This window comes from Salmo salar, chromosome ssa09 (genome assembly GCF_905237065.1).
Source record: "Salmo salar chromosome ssa09, Ssal_v3.1, whole genome shotgun sequence".
Taxonomy (NCBI): Eukaryota; Metazoa; Chordata; class Actinopteri; order Salmoniformes; family Salmonidae; genus Salmo; species Salmo salar.
The window spans coordinates 105,786,500-105,798,579 of record NC_059450.1 but is presented as its reverse complement, the minus strand read 5'-3'; the positions used below and the strand labels follow the sequence as shown (position 1 = coordinate 105,798,579).

The following is a 12,080-nucleotide window of genomic DNA, read 5'->3' as shown; positions in this document are numbered from 1 at the left end:
CCCTGTATAACAGCTTTTCTGTCTATCACACTCCAGGTTTGATTGTGACGTTTCAAAACCTTGAAATGCCCTCAATCCCTAGCTACCTGGACAAGGGTCCTGAGTTGAGCGGCAGCCTCCTGTAGATGTGGCTCCTTAGGGTTGGTGGAAAACGAGACCAGATCTCCAGCGTATAGGCCAGGGATGGCGCTGTGGATGGGGGAGGAGGGATGGGCTCTGAGCTGAAGGTTACTGAGGGCCACCAGAGCCAGAGGCTTGACCACCTCCTCCAAGCCCTGCTGGACCAGACTGCTGCAGCAGCGGACCTTGACAAAGTCCAGCCAGCCATCCACTAGATACACCACTGGAGAGTGACCTGCAGGCATAGCGTGTCAACAGAGTTGGTCAAATCCATCTGTTCACTCTTGTTCTTGATATACCATTTCCATATATGTTGTTGGTTATGTATTTGTCCCAGAACTGTGTTCAAATACTATTTATTTAAATTACCTTAATACATTTTCAAGTAAGTATTTATACAAAGTAAAATACAAGTAGTTGAACATTGGAATGTATTTGGAAAAAAAACATGTGGAAAGTATTGGCATGTATTTACAACTAATTATATTCGAACATTTAAAAAATGTTCACACAAAAGTACGTAAATGCCCAGTGCAGTCAAAAATGTGATTTTCCTGCGCTTTACATATATTTCCATACTACGAGGTTGGAATAATAAATGATTATGCCTTTTTAGATTAAGAGCGGTTTGAAAAGACCGCCTGAAATTTTAGCCTGACTTGGTGGGATGGAGTTTTGGCCAGACTGCTGACATCATCAGGCATTAAATTAGTTAACAGACCAATAAGAAAGAGAGTTCCAAACATCTCTGCCAATAACAGCTAGTTTTCAGTTTTCCCCTCCCCACTCAGACCACTCCCAGACAGTGCTGGCAAAATTCTTGCTTGAGAAAAGCTATTTGTTGCTTTTTGACCATTTTAATTAAAAAACAATCACATTAAAATGTACTTAATTAAATATGCATGTATTTGAACCCAGGTCTGATTTGTCCCTATTGTTATATTGTCTGCCTGTCACATTATAAGCCCTTTGGGGGATGAATAAAATCAATTGAACTGAATAACCTAGTTGAGAATTGAACTATTTACAGACCAAACAGGGTCCTGTCCATCAGGTACCAAAAATAAGAAAACGGACTTAAACAGGGAGGGACATTTAGAGATGCTAATTTGTCGCAAAACATTTCAGTTGTGTGCCCTGATGAACAACCCACCTTGTCTGTCTGTGATGGCGATGACGTAGCCCACCAGATCCACCTCTCCACAGAGCGGCTTTAAGTCCCGGTTCAGGAGAACGCGAAAACCGACCGCCTCTCGGGCTTGGAAACGCTCAGACAACCACCCTGCAGAAGCCTGGGTGATGGAGGCAATGACACGAGACAACCAATTCCAAATCAATCCCTATAACCCTTGCCACGTGTGAGAACCTGGGAGGATTAAATCAGTGTAATACAGTGTCTTCAGAAAGTATTCACACACCTTGACTTATTCCACATTTTGTTGTGTTACAGACAGAATTCAAAATTGATAAATTTAGATTTTTTTGTCCCTGGCCTACACATATAATTCCACTTTGACATTGTGTTTTGTTTTTATGTTTACAAATGAAAAGCTGAAATGTCTTGAGTCAGTATTCAACCCCTTTGTTATGGCAAGCCTAAATGAGTTCAGGAGTAAACATTTGCTTAACAATTCACATAAGTTGCATGGACTCACTGTGTGCAATAATGGTGTTTAATATGATTTTGGAATGACTACCTTATCTCTGTTAGTACCCCCCACACATACAGTGAATTTCAAAACACATTCAACCACAAAGACCAAGGAGGTTTTCCAATACCTCAAAGGGCACCTATTGGTAGATGGGTAAAAAAAAAAGAAAAAAAGACATTGAATATCCCTTTGAGCATGGTGAAGTTATTAATTACACTTTGGATGGTGCATCAATACACCCAGTCACTACAAAGATAGGCATCCTTCCTAACTCCGTTGCCGGAAGAAACCACTCAGGGATTTCACCATGAGACCAACTGTGACTTTAAAACAGTTAGAGTTTAATGGCTGTGAGGGGAAAAATTAGGCGGGGCCCAAACAGACAAACAGTGCAGAACGGCATCTCGGAACACACAACTCGTCGATCCTTGTCACGGATGGGCTATTGCAGAAGATTACCACACCGAGTTCCACTCCTATCAGCTAAAAACACGAAGCAGCTCCGGTGGGCACACAATCACCAACACTGGACAATTGAAGTGTGGAAAAACATTGCCTGGCGCGACGAATCCCAGTTCCTGTTGCATCATAGTAACAGCAGAGTCAGGATTTGGCGTAAGCAGCATGAGTCCATGGACCCATCCTGCCTGGTACAGGCTGGTGGTTTACTGGTGTGGGGAATGTTTTCCTGGCAGGAATCCATGCCAAAGAATTCAGGCTGTTCTGGAGGCCCAACCCAATACTAGATGGGTGTACCTTATAAAATGGCCGGTGAGTGTATACACAAGTGCCTAGGGTATAGTTTAGGGTTGATTTGAGATTGGGAAAGATCATTTTAGAATTTATATTCGTATACTGTGTGGTTTAAGTTCAGTGTTACCTGTAAATTCTGGAACTGGGTTTTCTTGGTGGCGGTGAGCTGAATGGAGGTGTTACCGGCTCGTTTCTTGCCCTCCGACGTGGATAGTTGGTAGGCCCTGTATCGACAGCCCTCCTTCAGCAAGGACTGCAGATCCATGGAGGGGCGCCAGATATTCAACAGGTACACTGCTGGAAGGAGGGTGTTGGTTGGGTGAGAAACCAAGAATTAAACAAGGATGAACGCTGGTATACTACCCCTTTGGAGTCCGGGGTGAAATCCCTGTGTTGACCTTCTAACTTCCTCTTTTCCCATATCTGTATCCCTTTTACTTTCTCCTTGGTCTGAATAAAGTTAGGAAAAAAAGGCTCCACTACATCCCTGACTATGCTATATACAAAGATCCATTCACACCATTGCTGCCCGGCTTGGCCCTGGAGTCAGCAACGCTGAGCTTCCAGATGGGGGTCACGTCTCGGTTGTGACAGCTCCCGCCCTCCTGGGTGCTTTCCAGAGCCTGGCGGAACCGCTCCTGCAGTGCCGCTTGCCTCCTCTCACCAACACAACGCCTGTAGCTGTTCAACGCCTCCTGTTGCTGCTCACTCAGACGGCCCTAGCACAAAACAATATGAAAGTCAGTAGGTCTACATAGGACTCAAGTTGTTTTAATTCCCAATTTATATTTTTAACTGTACACGTGCCATTTTTCCCTGTATAAATAAATGTATGAAATTATTATGTTTTGCTCAACTGTTATGAGGATATATTGACACAGAGACCAAAAATAGTAAAGTTTTGTCAACATCAAACATCAGAATCATGGATGGTTGTCATCACTCGTTTTTTTTACACTTGTTTTGGACATCCATCTAACCAAATCAGTTTGATCAACATTGGTGGGATTGAAATAAAGCATCATATAAAAGTGACTACACATAACTGATTTGATATGGCCAGTCATGTATCCTTAACCATAACTAAGACTCCTTCCTAGCAAGGGCTATGCCCCAAATGGCACCCTATGGTATATTTAGTGCACCACTTTTGATCAGATCCCATTAGGTTGATGCTTTATTTAATTAAACCCAACAATGTTGATCAAATGGATTTGGACAGGGTGATTATGGTCACCTCCAGATATACTGGGTCATTCTCCACTGCGTCGTACAGCTCCTCCCCGTCCAGCAGCGTCTCAATGTCTCGACCAAGCAGGGTCCGTCTCCGGCCTCTGGGTTTACCGCAAACTGTTGGGTCATGTTCAGTAGGCGGAAAAGATTTTGTAACTGAGTGAAATGGGGAGGCGGGACCTGAACTGACAGATGTACATCGCAAAATGTTTTGCTACAGTGTGCCCTGCTGAAAATGACTCTGGAAGATTAGTATTAGTAGTAGTTGTTGTTGTTGTTGTTGTTATTGGTAGCAGTCAGACTAAATTCTATAAAAATTTGCAATACATAATACATGCAGGAACATGAAAATAATTTGTATTTGAGATATAGGAACCTGAACAAGTCTATGGACTAAATCAAACTAGAAAATTGAACTGGTAATATGATTGACAGATCTTATCAAACCTCAACAGACCCTGTCAGTAATAGGGGCACCCTATTCCTTACGGACCCTGATCAAAAGTAGTGCACTGTATAGGGAATAGGTTGCCATTTGAGATGGAACCAGGACTTCCTACCGTCCTCCTCCTTCTCAAACTGGGCCTGGATCTTGGCGAACAGGATCTCCATGGCTCTGTGTTTGGAGTCGCCATGACGCCGCGCCTCCCTCTCCTCTGCACGGCCTGCGCGGAACACAAACCCTCCGTCCGACTTCTTCTCCATCCACTGGAGGGACACACACACACAACCTCTCTGAATAAACCTCTCACCAAGGGCCAGGAGTTTTACATGGGCCTAAGTTATACATATGTAACACGCCCTCTCAGAGTACATCACTCACAGCTAGGGGTCCAGAGTTTTTCCTTGTTCAGGTTACGTGATCTGGGGAAAATTCCTGCACCTAGCAATGCCTTCTTAGGGGATTCATTAAGTGGATGATGTGTGCCTAGCTCTGGTTCAGGTCATTAGTGCATGTTCCTCCACTAAATGGTAAACGCACACTAACACAATGGACCAGCGCTAACGTGTACAGTGAAACACACCTGGGTAGGGTAGCTCCTCAGCACCACAATGTCCACACAGCCCACGGGGCCTCCGTTGCTGTAGAGGGAGGAGAGGGGGAGGAGGAACGGACTAGGGTTGCTGTAGAACCCTAGCCTGGTGTACCAACGCGCCGCTCTGGTGCCGTTGGCCCCAATCTGAAACCACATGCATCAGGGTCGTGTTCATTAGGCACAAAACAGAAGAAATAAGTCCAAAATGGAGTGTAATGCGGAGGTACCATCGGAACTTAACCAATAACAAACACTTCCAATCAGTTAAATTCATTATCTTGCAGCTTCCCCCTGTAGCCTATCAACTGCTTTCGTCCCCGGAGCTAGGTAAGAGCAATTGCATTCAAAATCGCTGCTCAAACAAAACAAAAATGTTTCGCTTTAGGTTATGCCCAAGGTTATGCCCAATCCCAAATTAATCCAAAAGGAGTGTGTATGGGACAATACTGTTAATGGAAAATACAGGCTAAGGGAGGGTGGGTACAACCCAACTTGTTGCTATACCATTGAGGTCCCTAGAGTGCATACGCCGACAGCAGTGGCAAAATGTTTTGTTAAAGTATGCCCTAGAGCTCTGCTACTCGAACCGAGCCCGACATTATACGTCGTTTAGGACCATTTAGGGCTCGGGTATCACTAAATTGATCCCTAACATTTTGAAGCGGACACATTTGCTCGTGCTCTGCTGCGCAGTACAGTCTTATCTGACTAAGATCATGACATGGTGTCAGAAGTGCTTCAACCTCGTCAAATACAGTACAAAACAGGACAGATTATTTCACAGAAAAGAATAACGGTCCTTGAGTTGTCAGATTTTAGAGTGACGGAAAGTAGCTAACTGATCTCTCATGTCTCGTCATTGAGCAGAGCAGCCTCAGTGGAGTCGTTGCTATGGATACTCAGAGCATCCATGAGCAGAGCGAGCAGCGTGCAGAGAGCAAGTGACAGAGAGGAACAGCTAATGGATTTACTAATGGAGGAAGTTATTTTAGATTTTGGGCAAGGCCGGGCCTTAAATTTGGCAGAAGCAATCGGGCATGGGTAGGGCTTAAAAATCATGCCTGTGCAGGACTCGTGTGCCCTACTGAAAATGACCAGGGAAGATCCATCCGTAGTAGTAGTGGTACTAGCTGTTATTGGTAGTTAGTTCTGGAATTTTGGATGAATTATTTCTTGGTCACATTTATTAAAAAGAAATTGGTCAAATAGCAATTATTATAAACAAATAAAAAAAAGATCAACAAAGCCTGATTTACACACATTTTCTACTCTCCTCCTGGCTGCATGTGCTGCTGCAGAGAGGTGCGTTGCCTAGGCAACCAAAGACTCGTTTGCTACAACATCTTGCTAAAACAAGGAGCTACAAAGATTTACCACGTTCCATAATCGTTGTTACACTATTAGACAATTACCGTGCCAGCCCTACTGGTAGCACAGTCAGACTGAATTCTAAAGGAATTTACAGTACATTTACATGCAGTAATATGTAGTTGGAATATATCATTCTGAATACTGAGTGTCTTCTAAACCCATATCCGCTATATTGTCTTCTTACATTTGAGTTCATTGGGGGGCGCAATGGAAAACAGCGTTTCTTATTAGACAAGTGCAAGTAGTTCCTCCCATTTACAGTCTCTTTTCTTCTGGTTGGTGCCTAATGAACACAACCCAGTTCTTACCTTCAGCATGAGGGAGTCGGGAGCCTCTAGCGGGGAGCAGGCATACTGAGATCCCACCAGCTCGGCCCCGTGGACCAGCACCTTCCCCCCAATCGCCAGGCGGCCCCGGTGGAGCATGGCGGTCAGTGGTACGTCCAGCTGGGCCTTGATGGCGTACCAGCCATCCGTCAGCCAGATCAAGCCTACAAGGGACGACTTCGCTTTAGACCCTGCGGCGCTCTCGGGTGGGGTTTTGTTCTTGGTCTCACTCCAGCTCTGCCTGTGTGATGCACATAGGGTTCTCTTTCAGTCGGCTTACTAAATGCAACACACTAAATGCATGGGGAAGCAAGCTCCATACCTGTTTGTTGCATTTCCTTCTTGACCTTCATAGAACCGAGGTTATAAACAATAATAACAATTTCTACAGAACTATATGACATGAAGTCAATCTTGAATAAGTCAATCGACTTATTTTGGCAAACTGCACATTGAACAAAGTAACTTATTTTTCTACTCTGTTTCACCTTGTTGGATTATGGCCTTTGGTGACAACACCACATACACAAAGCACCAGGGTCTTGACTGCCGTGTCGTCTCTCTCCATGATCTTCCTTAGAGCTGACCTCTTGCTGTTGTCCACCTCCAAGTCGTACCTGACACACACACACACACACACACACACACACACACACACACACACACACACACAAACAAACGCCTTGCTACTTGCTGCTGTGGTTCAGCTCCACATTGTATGTGGCACACACACAAATATGTGTTACATTTAGTTCGCACAATAATTTGTTTTGTCTGCAGTTGATGTATGCAAGTCTCTCTTCAACCTCACTGCACTGAACACATTGTTATGGGTTCGCCATATAAAAACAGAAATTGAAATATCCTGGTCACATAAAAGGCTGAATAGGCATGTACAGTATATTACACAAAACACATTCACAACCTTTATCCAAAATCATTTAATGTTCTTAAGCAGTATGAGGTTACTTGCTGGTAGCTCTGGTCCAGGGCGAGTGCACGTTCCTCTACTATCGTCCTGTATTGATGTGCGCACATTGATACAGGTCGTTAGTGAAGGAAAGTGCACCAACGACCTGCACCAGAGCTAACTTTTTGGTTGCTGCCATACCTGTATTTCAGTTGTAGGAGCACCTGTTCTGGTGTGAGACAGAGGCTGCCCATCAGCGCTGGGAATGCCCTCTCCATGCAGGCCCGTTTCCACACCACCCAGCGGTAGTGGTTGAACACCCAGTCCTCACTGATCAGCTTGGGGTCCACGCCAGGGCTGTCACACAACGCTCTGAAGTGGAGGGGGAGCTTATGTTCAGTTTAATTCATTATTTAAAAATGTATACATTTTTATCAAAGTATTGCGATGTAGTGTTAACTGCAGCATCAGTGATGTAACCTATAAACCAAATATTTATTCAAGTTGATTAACTAGTTGTTTAAATACAAACTTATTTCATTTGTTTCTAAAAAGTATTTTGATATAGTGGTAGATGGAGCATCAGTATACCTGTTATATACATACATTCATCCAAATTAATAATAAATATGTTCAAGGGAATACATGGAAAAGTTGAAAATTAACAACTTCATCAGTTGGAACGAATGCTTTGTGTTCCAAACAATCAATAAAACAGTACCTGTGGAACTCATGTTTCCCTGCAGTTCCATCATTGCGAGGGATGAGCCACCCCCCGTCGGCCAGCTGAATGCGCCCCTCTACAAACGCCTCGCGTCTGAAGAAGTGTCGGCAGACAAAGCGGAACGCCTCGGCACTCTCACTGCTGATATCCGAAACATGCCGGTGCACTCCGTAGCCATACAGCTGAGTAATATCCACAATGAGGATTAGACATCAGTCATTACCCCCCCCCAAAAAACACACTTAACAAGTTCAGACAAGCCCCCAGCCCCCCACCATTGTTCATATTCTAAATCAGACTTCAAAAGCCCTGTTCCACCTCTACCAATCCAGTGTGTTTATCTGTTTTTACAGTATCAGTCTGTGTGTGTGTGTGTCTTCCAACACCTGTTTGTCAGTCTGTGTTCCACTACCTATTTGTCTGTGTTTCAGTATGTTTTTATGTGTAGGTTACAGTATGTGTTTGTGTGTTACAATATACAGTGGCAAGAAAAAGTATGTGAACCCTTTGGAATTACCTGGACTTCTGCATAAATTGGTCATAAAATGTCATCTGATCTTCATCTAAGTCACAACAATAGACAAACACAGTCTGCTTAAACTAATAACACAAACAATTATATGTGTTTATGTCTTTATTGAACACAACGTGTAAACATTCACAGTGCTGGGTGGAAAAAGTATGTGAACCCTTGGATTTAATAACTTGTTAACCCTCCTTTGGCAGCAATAACCTCAACCAAATGTTTTCTGTAGTTGCAGATCAGACCTGCACAACGGTCAGGATGAATTTTGGACCATTTCTCTTTACAAAACTGTTTCAGTTCAGCAACATTCTTTGGATGTCTGGTGTGAACTGCTCGAGGTCAGGACTCGGACTGGGCCACTCCAGAAGGCGTATTTTCTTCTGTTGAAGCCATTCTGTTGTTGATTTACTTCTGTGTTTTGGGTCGTTGTCCTGTTGCGTCACCCAACATCTGTTGAGCTTCAACTGGAGGACAGATAGCCTAACATTCTCCTGCAAAATGTCTTGGTCAACGGAAAAATGAATTCCTAAGTTTATGATAGCAAGCTGTCCAGGCCCTGAGGCAGCAAAGCAGCTCCAAACCATGATGATCCCTTCACTATACTTTACAGTTGGGATGAGATTTTGATGTTGGTGTGCTGTACCTTTTTTTCTCCACACAGTGTTGTGTGTTCCTTCCAAACAAACTCACCTGTAGTTTCATCTGTCCACAAAATATTCTGCCAGTAGCGCTGTGGAACATCCAGATGCTCTTTTGCGAACTTCAGACATGCAGCAATGTTTTTTTTTGGGACAGCAGTGGCTTCTTCCGTGGTGTCCTCCCATGAACACCATTCTTGTTTAGTGTTTTTTTTTAACGTATCGTAGACTCGTCAACAGAGATGTTAGCATGTTTCAGAGATTTCTGTAAGTCTTTAGCTGACACTTCTTAACCTCATTGAGCATTCTGCGCTGTGCTCTTGCAGTCATCTTTGCAGGACGGCCACTCCTAGGGAGAGTAGCAACAGTGCTGAACTTTCTCCATGTATAGACAATTCATCTTACCATGGACTGATGAACATCAAGGCTTTTAGAGATACTTTTGTAACCCTTTCCAGCTTTATGCAAGTCCACAATTCTTAATCTTGGGTCTTCTGAGATCTCTTTTGTTGAGGCCTGGTTCACATCAGGTAATGCTTCCTGTGAATAGCAAACTAAAATGTTTTGAGTGTTTTTATTTTAGGGCAGGGCAGCTCTAACCAACATCTCCAATCTCGTCTTAATGATTGGACTCCAGGTTAGCGGACTCCTGACTCCAATTAGCTTTTGGAGAAGTCATTAGCCTAAGGGTTCACATACTTTTCCCAACCTACACTGTGAATGTTTAAATGATGTATTCAATATAGACAAGAAACAAATACAATAATTTGTGTGTTATTAGTTTAAGCATACTGCTTGTCTGTTGTTGTGACTTTGATGAATTTCAGATCAAAATGTTATGACCAATTTATGCAGAAATCCAGATCATTCCAAAGGGTTCACATACTTTTTCTTGCCACAGTATGTTTGTGTGTGTTAGTTACAGTACCTGTTTGTGTGTGTGTTGTACAGGGTGCCAACCTCCAACAGCCTCCCTGAGGGTCAGCCTGGCCACCCCAGATGTCTTGGCCAGGTACAGGCTACCAGGGAGAGGTCTAATGGTCTGCCGCTTCTTCTTCCTGATCCTCATGTCCTGCATGTCTCGGGCCAGCTGCAAGCACTCTGCATCTACACACACACACAACTTTTTCACATTAAGTCGACTCCTGAGAAGTGCACATCAGTTACAATTTATCAGTCCCGATTCAAATGCCTTCTTGTTAATTACTTTCGGATAAATGCATGTTCTGATTCAGTACACACATTTAGTCCCAAGCCAGTGAATTTATCAGCATAATTTCTTTCACGTGTTATCACACCATGTTGAAACTAATAACATTGTCTACAATATCCCAAAGATGACATTGGTTAAAAAGGTCAGACAAATTATTATATTTGTACCATAAACAACATCTAGAAGGGTACCGGTGGCGTCAGGGGCTAGCTGACCTGCAATAGACTCCTCTGCAGTGGCATCCTCTCCTCCTAGGGTGACAGGAAGGCAATGGCCACCATCATTGCCTACGTCCGTTCTGTCAATATTTTGTGGGTCATGTTCCTTAATGGACTCCTTTGCGTTATCACTACCAGTGTCAGTGATGGGGTTGTACTCAGGAAGTGGAACAGATGTGGTCTTGGTAGGCATTTCAGAGATGAAGGGAGAATGATTATCTTCTGAAGGCTTAAAGGAACCCTCCTTGGTTACGCGGTTGTTTTTTCGAAACGGGGAAACAAACACAGCAGGCGCTCTAGTCTTGTCCTGAAGACCACTGCTCCTCTGTGGCTCAAGCTTGACATTCTTCCGGAATGGGGGGACAAATACAGCTGTCTTGGAGCTAACTGGTTTACGGTCTTCGGCGGTTGGATCTGACGTTGTCTTCTGTGGCTCGGTCTTATTCAGCCTTGTGTCTACACATCTCTGATTAGCGCTGGAAAGACAAATATAGGTGATGAGAATCTATGACACACAGATTTCCTGCTAGGTGAACGAATGAATGCATTTTATTTGATAAATAATTTCAAAATACATATGTTGTTTGAACTATGTGAAAACAACAAATACACACAGGTACTGTACTCTAGTTCAGAAATACCTTTGTTTTAAATGGATTACCTACCGATATGGCCTGGTGACATTAGGTTGAAGAGCCACATTATATTTGAAGACTTTCCTGTCTTTAAATATACCTGAAACAATCAAATATGCATTGATGAACCATCTTGTCAATGTTCATTTTCATTGTACTGGGAATTGTGTTACTTGATAATTCTTTACTTAGAAAAGGTCAACTGTCTTACCATCTGAACTGCTTTTAGCTGGAGTGAGTTTTGACCGTCTACTACAATCCACAGTTCTGTCGAATTTGGTCAAGAGTCTTCTTTTCAGAGGAGGCTGGTCTATTGAATATAATATCACATAAAGGACAATGTTGTAAATCATTTTCTTCATAACGAAATTAGATTGGTAAAACACACAACCCTGTAACTTTCATATGCAAGTAAAAAGTTCTTATGTCTAACATTACTCCTCTAGGCTCCTCCCAATCACAATATCTGATCACATTTTTGTTATTTTAGATCTGATAGATACAGTGTACACACATACAGTCCCAGTTAAAAGTTTGGACACACCTACGCATGCAAGGGTTTTTACTGTTTATTTTTACTATTTTCTACATTGTAGAATATTTGATGACATCAAAACTATGAAATAACAAATATGGAATCATGTAGTAAACAAAAAAAGTGTTGAACAAATCCAAATATATTTTAGCCACCCTTTGCCTTGACAGCTTTGCACTCTTGGCATTC

General features: G+C 43.0%; 1 protein-coding gene across 12 annotated transcripts in view; it reads right to left on the bottom strand.

The window, feature by feature from the left end:
- brca2 (BRCA2 DNA repair associated) overlaps positions 1-12,080 on the bottom strand; it is a 42,840-nt gene that overhangs the window by 6,835 nt on the left and 23,925 nt on the right. For 10 of the 12 annotated variants that reach the window (XM_014213427.2, XM_014213422.2, XM_014213423.2 and 7 more), the window contains 15 exons: positions 11,568-11,666; positions 11,387-11,456; positions 10,671-11,197; positions 10,219-10,397; positions 8,124-8,308; positions 7,604-7,774; positions 6,981-7,109; positions 6,475-6,733; positions 4,784-4,939; positions 4,319-4,466; positions 3,763-3,875; positions 3,046-3,244; positions 2,653-2,822; positions 1,274-1,412; positions 87-355 (listed from right to left, as the gene is read on the bottom strand). In XM_014213427.2, the coding sequence (XP_014068902.2) occupies positions 87-355; positions 1,274-1,412; positions 2,653-2,822; positions 3,046-3,244; positions 3,763-3,875; positions 4,319-4,466; positions 4,784-4,939; positions 6,475-6,733; positions 6,981-7,109; positions 7,604-7,774; positions 8,124-8,308; positions 10,219-10,397; positions 10,671-11,197; positions 11,387-11,456; positions 11,568-11,666 (2,813 nt within the window). The remainder of the gene's footprint in view (positions 1-86; positions 356-1,273; positions 1,413-2,652; positions 2,823-3,045; positions 3,245-3,762; positions 3,876-4,318; positions 4,467-4,783; positions 4,940-6,474; positions 6,734-6,980; positions 7,110-7,603; positions 7,775-8,123; positions 8,309-10,218; positions 10,398-10,670; positions 11,198-11,386; positions 11,457-11,567; positions 11,667-12,080) is intronic. The other 2 variants (XM_014213428.2, XM_014213431.2) reach the window with 2 other exon arrangements.